Source organism: Pygoscelis adeliae, unplaced genomic scaffold, assembly GCF_000699105.1.
Source record: "Pygoscelis adeliae isolate BGI_AS28 unplaced genomic scaffold, ASM69910v1 Scaffold178, whole genome shotgun sequence".
Classification (NCBI taxonomy): Eukaryota; Metazoa; Chordata; class Aves; order Sphenisciformes; family Spheniscidae; genus Pygoscelis; species Pygoscelis adeliae.
The window spans coordinates 3,643,952-3,654,996 of record NW_008825323.1 but is presented as its reverse complement, the minus strand read 5'-3'; the positions used below and the strand labels follow the sequence as shown (position 1 = coordinate 3,654,996).

At 40.3% G+C, this 11,045-nt stretch overlaps 1 protein-coding gene across 1 annotated transcript in view; it reads left to right on the top strand.

Moving 5' to 3' along the window:
• Positions 1 to 11,045, top strand: part of TTC37 (tetratricopeptide repeat domain 37) — a 52,666-nt gene that overhangs the window by 18,650 nt on the left and 22,971 nt on the right. Inside the window, 11 exon segments of the mRNA XM_009330309.1 lie at positions 1,093 to 1,217; positions 1,667 to 1,920; positions 4,787 to 4,889; positions 5,727 to 5,903; positions 6,865 to 7,009; positions 7,177 to 7,255; positions 7,373 to 7,434; positions 7,559 to 7,615; positions 8,699 to 8,767; positions 9,754 to 9,828; positions 10,462 to 10,603. Coding sequence (XP_009328584.1) covers positions 1,093 to 1,217; positions 1,667 to 1,920; positions 4,787 to 4,889; positions 5,727 to 5,903; positions 6,865 to 7,009; positions 7,177 to 7,255; positions 7,373 to 7,434; positions 7,559 to 7,615; positions 8,699 to 8,767; positions 9,754 to 9,828; positions 10,462 to 10,603 — 1,288 coding nt within the window.

The window sequence follows — 11,045 nt, the reverse complement described above, 5'->3', positions numbered from 1 at the left end:
CATCCACCAGTACCCCCAAGTCCTTCTCGGCAGGGCTGCTCTCCATCCCTTCATCCCCCAGCCTGGATTGATAGCGGGGATTGCCCCGACCCAGGGGCAGGACCTTGCACTTGGCCTTGTTAAACCTCATGAGGTTCACACGGGCCCACTTCTCCAGCTTGTCCAGGTCCCTCTGGATAGTATCCTGTCCCTCTGGCGTGTTGACCACACCATTCAGTTTGGTGTCATCTGCAAACTTGCTGAGGGTGCTCTTAGTCCCACTGTCTGTCATTGATGAAGACATTAAACAGTACCAGTCCCAATACGGACCCCTGCGGGACGCCACTTGTCACCGATCTCTATCTGGACATTGAGTCATTGACCACTACCCTCTGGATACAACCATCCAACCAATTCCTCACCCACCGGACAGTCCATCCATCAAATCCATACCTCTCCGGTTTAGAGAGAAGGATGTTGTGGGGGAACGTGTGAAAGGCCTTACAGAAGCCCAGATAGACGACATCTGTGGCCCTTCCCGTGTCCACTGATGTAGTCACTCCATCACAGAAGGCCACTAGGTTGGTCAGGCAGGACTTGCCCTTGGTGAAGCCATGCTGGCTCTCTCGAATCACCTCCCTGTCCTCCATGTGCCTTAGCATAGCTTCCAGGAGGATCTGTTCCATGGTCTTCCCAGGCACAGAGGTGAGACTGACCGACCTGTAGTTCCCCGGGTCTTCCTTTTTTCCCTTTTTAAAAATGGGGGTTATGTTTCCCCTTTTCCAGTCAGTGGGAACTTCATTTATATATGAAATACTTGTATCCTTCTCTAATTTAAAAAAAAAAAAGTCTTTACAAAACTGCAGGAAGCTACTGTCTATTTGCAAAGACAGGTACATAAGAAATAATCATGTCTTTAGATGTGATGATTTCCTCCTCTAATTTGCCACTCAGCCTGCCAGCTTTAAAAAGCCCCTGTAACATTTCTTCATTACAGTAATTAACAGATTAGACAGTTTAATGGTTTCCTGGATTAGGAGTATTCTTTAACAAGAACTTTGTTCTTTACACATACATATGTTTACTAACCTGGCATTTTTGGTGCTTTGTTAGGACACTGCTCTGTCAATCCTGAATGAGGTAACTGAAAAAGCAAGTACTGGTACAGCAAAATGGGCCTGGCTTCATCGTGGACTTTACTACCTGAGAACTGGTCAGCCGTCACAAGCAGTGGCTGAGTAAGAAAACTAGTGGTTGGTTTAAGCCATTTTCTATAAATCCCAATAAAACAGTCTTTGATTGTAGCAAGTTTTGAAAATAAGTTAGCTGATGATAGGATGGCTTGTACTAAACAATGGGAAATGGGTCTGAGCAAGCTGTGTCTATCTTCAGTTCCAGAATTAGCACAGTGTAGTCTTTTCAGCACAGCAGTGTTCTGTACTAACAAGCCTGGTGACAGGCTTGTCATAGACAAGCACAGTATAGCACTGAATAATGAGCCAAGATTAGGTACAATGTCTAAACTTGTATAATGTGCTCTGAAGATGAAAACACTACTATGCTGTGTTTAAAAGTTCTGTATAATTCTGTGTTTGTGTTCTGAGATTATATAATGCAAGGAAATAATTTGTTTATGTTAACTTGTATCACCTTTTATTTAAATAAATTTATATCTTGATATCTTCAGTTTGCAGGCAGCTCTCAGGGCTGATCCAAAGGATTCCAACTGCTGGGAGTCTCTAGGGGAGGCTTACTTGAGCAGAGGTAGCTATTCAACAGCTCTGAAATCCTTCAGGAAAGCAAGTGAGCTGAACCCAGGGCTCGTGTATAGCATTTACAGAGCTGCAGCAGTTGAGCAGATTCTGGGCAAATATGAAAATGCTATAGCTACCTATGAACAAATCTTAAAGAAGACAGAAGACTATGTGCCTGCACTGAAAGGTAATATGTCTGAATTTGAAAGTGTTAACTCTTTTGTTGCGCCTTTCGCCGGAACGGAGGGAAGACACAGTCACTCAATATGAGTGATCAGCATATTTCGTTTATTGGAATACAATCATCAGACTTTATAGGCTTACTTCTTACATATTTATTATTATAGGCTGGGTTAGTATAATTAGTTCTAAGAAAAGGTGGGATATTCTAATTACTTCTAAGAATCTATTATCATAGGGTTCCTCCTCCTGGCGCACGCGTACTGCCGTCTGGTGGTCGTCTATTGGGGTCTTTTGGAGGAAGATTCACAGTCTTCCTCACCGGGTACCTTCACCTTTGGCCCAGAATGTTGAGTTGGCAGAGCTTCAGACTGCGAGGTCGGTTTCAACCAGATGGTCTAACAATAGGGGTACAGTGTCTTTGCCAAACATTCTACTATACTTGCAACAGTATCTATACTATCAGAGTTATTTCTTTCTCCCTCTACACACTTTATTACTTCTGTCTTGTGGGGAGGTTCTTGTGTATTGAGGTTTTCCTGCATGGAAGGATAGGGTTGGGTTTTGGGTATGTAGAGCACTGTGATCCCCTACATGAAAGCTAGTGTGTAGTAGCCTGCAAATATCTGAAGAGCTCTTAAGTCATGATGCATGGGAGTGGTTATTTCTCTTTCAAGTAAGTATGAAAGGTATTCCTGTGCAGCTACCAGGCCAAATGGGTAGAAGAGTTGAAGATAGATAGAGGAAGCCAGCTGATGGTACCGCAGTTTCACCTAAGCAGTCAAACACTGGCTCAACAGGCAATAGAGTCAGTCTGCCATTTCAAGGAGATGGGCTATACTAGTTTTCTGCTGCTCCTGACTGTGTGTTCCTCACTTTTTGTGTTAGCACTGGTGATTCAGACCCCTTTGAGTTTCTTCAAGTGATGAAAACCAGCAGTAAAGTACCCCGAAAGGTGTCTCAAGTGTTAGAGGTGGCGATACGTAGAGGTCTTCAGTATATAGTTGGGAGCAGAGAGAAGTGGGGGAACTGGAACTCCTTTCTGGTGATAGAACTGTGATTCTCAAAATACGTAATATTGGCAGTGTATAACATTTTGATAGCCAATGAATAACTGTTTGGTTCACATTCTCTCTGCCACTTAGTCTTTAGTCATTCTCACCCCATACATCCATCTGAAATAGATGCTGTTTGCTGCTTGGTACTGGTATGAATTTTTAAGTTACAGGGTGTTCTTTCATTGTGTGTAAGGCCTTTTGATTTTTGGGTGAATGTGAGCTGATTCTTGTAAGACTAAGCCAGAATTGTTGGGTTACTATTGCAACAATGAGTTTTTCATATGAAAGGGCGACAGGGTCCCTCTACCTCCTCCTGTATAATTTTGTCGCTTGGAGTTTGCCAGACTAAAGTGACATGGCAAGAGCTCTGTGATGGAGTTGGAGAGTATTGTGGATAGGCAGTTTTACTAGTTGTCGGGCAAGAAGGCAACAGCTGACTGCAGCAGCAGTTTGCAAAGGTGTTGCATAGAAACGTGCATGTATATATGGCTTTTTTAGTGTCTCTAGGTGACAATTGACAGCATTACCTGGAATAAAATGCTTAGAGAGGACGTAAGCACATGGTATCAAGGTTTCCCCCCCTCCTTGGTTGCCTCTATACTTATTCTTTTCTTAAATCTCCAAAGTCTTCTCTCATAATTCTTCTCATCCTAGTCTCTGATTTGTTAGCTCCAGATCCTACTTCGAGTCCCAAAACAGTCGTCACCTTCTTAGAGACTGTTTAATGTTTACTCTGGTTTGCTATCTTCTGTGCACCTTCTTAAAAGTCTCTGAAACATACATCAGTGTACTTCTGCTACTGTTCTGATCAGTGTAGACAGTTTCTGAATTGAGTTGTTGGAAGAATAGTCTCCTAGTAGGTGAGAGAAAACTAAACTGATGTTACTTGAATTTTTGTGTTATTAAATGGTATGGTTATTCTGCCTCTGCTCCAGCGTATCTTTTAATGTATAACTTTGAGGAATAAAATCAGTTTTGTTTTTAGATTGCAGAGCTTCTTGACATCTGAGAAGCTCATGATCTTGAGACTTCTGTGTGGTCAAGACAAATACCTAGTGGGGAAAGATAAAGATGCTTGCAAAACATGACTGCTGTGATTAGTAGTTTTGGTATAGGTACAGGGTATGATAGCATGAGGAAGGTAGCTTCAGAACAATGAAAATAATACTGGGAATGAACGGTACTTGTAGCCAGTGACTTACTGCCAGACAGAATCACTGCTGGTGCCAGCAAGAGTAGAAACCAAGCAGTTATCTTGTTGGTTCCAAAATGCTAGAAATTGTGGCATTAAATGCAGTTCCTTTTTTAACAGTTGGATTTCTTTCCATATGAAGTAAATTCTTAGATAAATGGGATTAAATAATGTTGATTTCAAGTCGTCTTCAAAGACGAGTTCCCCTTTTGCCTACCTGGACATTCTTTCTTTCTTTTTGTGTTTTGGCAATGATTTTTTGACTCGTGTGAACTGAAAGTTGGTGTATTTGTCAAAGACTTACCAATGCAGAGCAGATTTCTCATCAGGGCTTTAGTTAATATTTGAGGACAAACCCAAAGCTTAAATGCTATGGTTTTTATAATCAGTTAGGTTTATTTTAATATTCAAATTATTCTACAGTTCACACTTGACAGGATGGGTTAAAAGCAAAGTCTCTGTGAGCACTGTGGGTCTCTTCATTTTGGCATAACGTGTGCAGGGTATAAATCTTTATTTCAAGCAGACTATTGAGCAGGCTTCCACCCTCCCACCCCACCTCCTTTATCAAGTGTATCATAAAAGCATCTCTTTTCATAGAGGATATTTTCTCTTATTTTCAGGACTTGGTGAGTGCTATCTCATGCTGGCAAGATCAGCCCTTGATAACTATCTTGATAGGAAAGCTGTGGATTACATAGAGCAGGCTCTTGAATTTTTTACAAGGTTAGTACTAAATATTCAGTTACTTAATTTTCACTGGAATTGTGGGTTGGCAGGCAGAAGAATAAGAGTTAAGTGTTTGAGGGTTTTCAGTTAAAATAAATCAAATGGACCAGGCTTCTAATCTAGATTAGAAATAAGAATGTACTTACTGAAAATGGTTTGAATAATGCATTCTGGATTTAGGCTGCTTAAATGAATGGTAATTATAGAGTTTTGGTTTTTCTGTTTAAAGATACAGAGTCATTTGGTTATAACACAAGTGTGAAATGACACACTGTTCTCTTCAGCTGTCTGCCTGTATATATGGGGCTGGGAGGAAGGGATTTCTACCAAAAATGGTGGATGAGAGGAAATTGTTCCTTCCCTCCCTCAATCTTTTTGTTTTGCATTTCATACAAAATGCTTTAGTGTCCTAAATTAAACCTTGGGATAGCTGCTGTTATAGGAGAAGGTCCATGAGGTTTCTGCAGATGAGTCATGTCTCGTAATGTAACATGAAATGCAAGAGCGGTGTAATGCTCTGAGATGCAAGAGTGGGTGTAGTCAGCTGACACAGTGATAGATAATGGTTAATTTTCAGAACTGACTCTTAGTCCCAACAAAGCTGGGATACAATGGCATTTTGTAGTTTCTCTTTTGGTTATTTTTTGACCTTTTAGACCTATAGCTTGAATAGGAAGAAAACTGAATTAAAAATATCAAACAGTTCATTGATTAATTACATTTGAGATTATGCCACTCTTCAGCCACTCTTCAAAGTGTTGAACTTTCTTTCAGAAAAGGATGTTGAAGTGTCTGAATGGGTGTTGTGCATGTTTTCTATATCACTAATTACAGGGCAACAAAGCACCGTCCTGATGTATCTTGCCTCTGGAAACTGCTCGGAGATACCTGTACTAGTGTGCATGTTATTTCACCAACCAAAGTGAATGTTCAAGTTCTAGGATACCTTCTGGGTAAAAATGCAGGCAAACAGATGCTGAAGAAAAGTGAGCTGCTCAGGCTGGGAGGAAGGTAATAATTTTTTATTATCAAGAGCTTCTATGCAGCTTGAGACTCTACAGAGTTTGAGGTATTCTAGACTATTTCATTTCTAGAAAATGAAAGACATGCTGATCTGTCGACACCTGCATATTGAGCAAAGATTAATGAGGTGGTAAATAGGGTCTCATGCTTCTAAATTACACGGCTCATTTCAGAATACCTTTGCTGGATTGCCATAGTGGCTGTCAATACTTCCTCCAGCACCTGCTCTTCTCTTTGTTTCTGTCTCCAGAGCATGGCTACATCCTGCCTGTCTGTCATTCAACAAATTGCGCCTCTTTAAATGGAGTGGTTGCAGTAGTTGCTAACTAATTCTCCCAGGACTACTGAAGTCCAAGATAATACTTCAAGCTTTCTGTCTGTACTTCTTTCTTATAAAAATATCAAGAATTCTTGCCCTAGTTATGGGATCTAGAGTACATTGGAAGAGGGAATTCCTTGTTTCTGGCCCTGGAAGGCTCATGATGGTAGAAAATATCTGTAGTGTTTCTGTAGCCTGTTCTGTGACTCCCTCTGAGCTTTGTGCAGTTGGATGCGTAATGCAAGAAATGCAGCTGCTTAGTAAATCTCAACCACGATATAAGTCAAATTCTTCCTAGGGGAAGTCTGATTAACTGTAAAAATGACTGATGTTTGTTTTAAGTAAAAGCATGCATATTGCAACTGACACAGCTTTGATTTAATGCATATCTGTGGCTTCACAAGTGGTGGGCACTACAGACTGCCTTTAGACCAGGGTAGATTCTGTGAAGATAACTGTCTGAGTGAAAATTGGTTAGTTTTGTTTGCTTTCCATTCTTGTGTGGTTTTGTTTGTATTTATGCATGTTTGCTTGGTTTAGGTTTTTAAGCACTCTTGAATGTTTTTTCAGCTTTCTGCTCTTCGTGTAGAGAGGCTTGGAATAATGCTTCTGTGATTCATGTTTCTGTAGGTGTTACGGCAGAGCTTTAAAATTGATGCCTTTGCCTAGCTTATGGTGTGATCTTGGAATAAATTATTATCGACAAGCAGAGCACCTCACAGCAGTGGGCACTGACATGAATGAGATCAGTGAACTGCTAGAGAAGTCTTTACAGGTATTGCCTGTTTTTCCTGTTACATTCTTCAAAATTTAAATTGGTGTTGATGCTTGTCTGCATATTCTCTCTGTCCTCAATAAAACCTACATCTCTGAATAAGTAAGTGCATAAAGTCTTAATTTTTGCTCTTCTAGTGATATAATTCACATTTGATTTTCTTCCAGTGTCTCAAAAAAGCTGTGAGGCTTGACAGCAAAAATCACCTTTATTGGAATGCACTTGGTGTAGTTGCTTCCTGTAGTGGTAAGTCTTCAGTGAAACCCCTAACTCCATAATATCCTAAATTAGAAGGCAACTTGACTAATGGTGTTTATGAAATTCAGTTAGATCTAGCTCTCCTCTTTTCTTTTTCCCCCCCAGCTATTGGGAATTATGCTCTTGCTCAACATTCGTTCATCAAATCTGTTCAAGCTGAGCAAATCGTAAGTGCCGTAGGCAGCTGCCATCTGTTTCAAGTGGGCATTTAAAACTTTTTTCCCCTCAATGCAGAGTTATTTTTGAATATAGTAATAATACATCTGTTTTAACTTTATTTGTTCTGTCTAGAATGTTGTTGCTTGGACCAACTTGGGGGTTTTGTATCTGGCAACTGGAAACATTGAGGTAACTCTCTTTCCCATCCTCAAATATAGTTTCCCTTTCCACTTTTTTAAAGGGAGAGTATGGGGGCAGGCGTCTGGGCAAACAGTGAAGAACGTCTCTCTCAGATTCAAGAAACGTACTTCCTTTGAATAAAATAAAATTGGCACCTGTACCTTACTTGAGGCATACAAATTCTGGAGGGGATAAGTGAACAATTTCTGTGAATTGGTGAGGTTGCTTTCCAAGCAACTGGATGGAATGAAAAGTATTTGGAAGGACTGAGGAGTAGTTAATCTAAGCCAAAGCACGCTAGGTTTGACCGAGAACTCTTTTAATTGTAAGTCACAAAGTGAACTTTGAGTTTCCCATAGGTAGCTACTTTCTGCTCATCAGCGTGTCATATGGTTTACTGTAATTCTGTGTAACTTTCAGAGTTTCTCTGGAGAAAAATTAGAGTACATCTGAAGTGAAGTCCAGAGTTCTCATGCAGCTAAAACTACATCCTATCCTATTTGTTTGTCAGAATTAAAGAAATTTTGTTTAATTGGAAATGTGATGGTCAGAATTATTTTTAATAAAAAAAAATTGATAATGTGGACTGCTTACTGCTAAGACTACTAATGCTAAGACTTTGTTCACCTTACGCCACGTTGAGGGAGGAACTCTAAACATAAGCAATCCATAGGGAAAAGATAATTTGTGGGTGGTAATCAGTTTTACCATTTTGAAAATGTGTTTTCTTAACGTTTGCATGAAGGAAAAGCAAATTTCCAAAACTGGATCCTCCAAGAGTCAGATTTTAAAATAATAATTGTTCTAAGAAGTAATCTAGCTGCTGAACTGTTTTAAGAAGGAAATATATTTGGAAGGGAGGGGAGCTTTGGTCTTGTAAATCCCCCCCCCCCCCCCCAAATAAGACTAAACTGATTTATTTCTCTGGGCAATGCATTGTTCTCTATGGCACAGCAGATGTTTTTAATAGTGATCTAATTTTGTCCAAGAAATCTCTTCCAATACTACTACATGTCAATACCTGTGTATACTCAAAAGTGCTCTGTTACCATGCCATACAGTACAATAGCACTGTTATCTTTGGTTCTACAGCAAGCTCACGAAGCCTTCAAGGTAGCCCAGTCTCTGGAGCCTTCTTACTTATTGTGTTGGATTGGGCAGGTAAGATGACAAAAAATTATGATTATGATACTGTGCACCAAAACTAGTTGTTAGTCAAAGAGAGGACTTGGACTCCGTCCTAATAATTGGCACTTAAGCATGTTCCTGAAAATTAGATGTTTTAAGTAAAGGGAGCTTCTACTTCCTCTGAGGGTGGATGGGACCCTTTGTTGCCGTAGTGGTAATACAATGGAAGCTACGTTCATCATATATCTTTATATAATGTTCTTCTGGCTGATGTTGTGAGTTCTGTAAGAAACTAGCTATTAAAAAAAAAACCACTGTGCTCTGAGGCTTTTTATTGAGCATTGTCAACAAAGCACCGTCTTCATAAGGTGCTAGTTATTTCAGCTTCAGCTGTACCTCTAGCTCATTATATGGCACTGCTTAACTGTCTCCTCAGCGCCCCCCCTCCCCCTTCTAACGCCACTGTTAGAGTAAGTCTCTAATGAACCTGGGACAAAAGCAGTTCTTACTTCTTGGGAGGTCCCTTCCTCCCCCTACCACTGAGAGCTGGATATGCTCCCACTGTTATCTAGGCCATCCGTGAATAGTAGAAATGCTTGTGACTCATACGTTTATGATCACTATAGGTGCACTTCATAATCCCATGCTGCTGACCTGCTAATAATATCTAATTGAAGCTGGATTCTAGGGAGGAACTAGTACCATCACATATCGAAATTCAGCTCCTGTCAGATGTTGTTATAAGTTGTACTGACATGCACAAAGTCTTTGTCCTGAAGAATGTAAAGTAGTGGCAGAAGACTTTTAAATTTCAAGTGCTGATACAGTGGAAACTGCTTGTGCTCCCTTTAAATGCGTTCATTTTATTCCTAAAACAAATGTTTCTTGGAGAGTATGAGAAAAAGAAAGTGTCTTCATGTTAAATGCTTAAGATGTGCCTGACGTAATGTGTGCTCGGTTTTTTGTCAATGTCATAATTTTCAAAGTACCTGACCACAGCACCTCTTGCATCTTTGTAGGCTCTAATTGCAGAGACGGTGGGCAGCTATGATACTATGGATCTCTTCAGGCACACCACTGAACTCAGTATGCATGTAAGTATAACAGTTTTATTGTCCTAAAGTTTCTGCATATCTAATCTCTCTACTTAGGTGATGTAATTTAAAAAAAAATAGGCATGTCTTGAATGATGAAATAGTTATGGTCATGTTCCAGATGAGATCATCTGACTTCCATGTTTTTGTTCCTGGCCTGTGCTGGCATTGAATAACAGGCAGTTATTTTATTAAATGCTTTAGTCCCAATGGTCCAAGAAATCAGCTACCTAAGCCGTGAAAAAACATTCTTGATGTTCCACAGAATTGGACAGAGATTAAAGGCATAAATGATAACTATTCCAGGAGAGAGCAAGGATATTGCCAGTACCCTGAGTTCTAAGAAAGTGGAGGACTTTACATTCTCTGACAGCTTTTTTCATCTGTCATCCCTCCAGTGGTGCAGCAAATGATATGTTAATGTACGAATTCTCTTTGCTCAAAGGACAAGTTAAAACTGTGTGTGGAGTAATTCAGTTTGGTGTTTTCTTCTCGTGCTTAACACTGATGCAGATTTTTAGCCAAGATTCTGCCTTAAACCACAGAATTGTTATTATAACCTTTAAGTATTTCATTCTTGTTCAAGCAGGTTTAATGACTCCTATTTTGGTGTTTTTTTGTTTGTTTCTTGAGAATGAGGGAGCAAAAGGCTATGCCCACTGGGTATGTTCAACGCTGCAGGATAAAAGCAACAGAAACACTGAACTGTATCTGTACAACATTGTTCAAATGAACGCTATTCCAGCAGCCCAGGTGGTCTTGAGCAAATATACAGGTAGGTAATTTAAATGCCTCACTAACCTGTCAAGCCTAAGAGATGCATTCAGAATGAACTGATACACCTGTACTAGTTCTGGCAAAGAGTGATCTGGCTGGGCTGGGGAGAGGCTTTTGAACTGTAAAGTAAGTAATCAAAGCAGGGTAAGTGGGCCACTGATTTTTATTATCACACAAAGATGAAATAGATGTGAGTTCTGTCTTCGTACTCATTCCAGCAGATTTTGTTTCAAAGACCAATCAAAATAAGGACCAGAGCCTTGTCATGCTTGTCATCAGGTGTTTGCTATCAGACTTCCTTTGGGTGTGTCTGTATGCACAGGTCCAGATAGGTGCTAGCTCCTCTGCCCCTGTGCTGTGATGTCTGGCAGAAGCCTGCTCCTGGATGCTGTGTAACTCCATAACCTCGAGCGTATGATTGTGTTAACCTTTCGACGGAG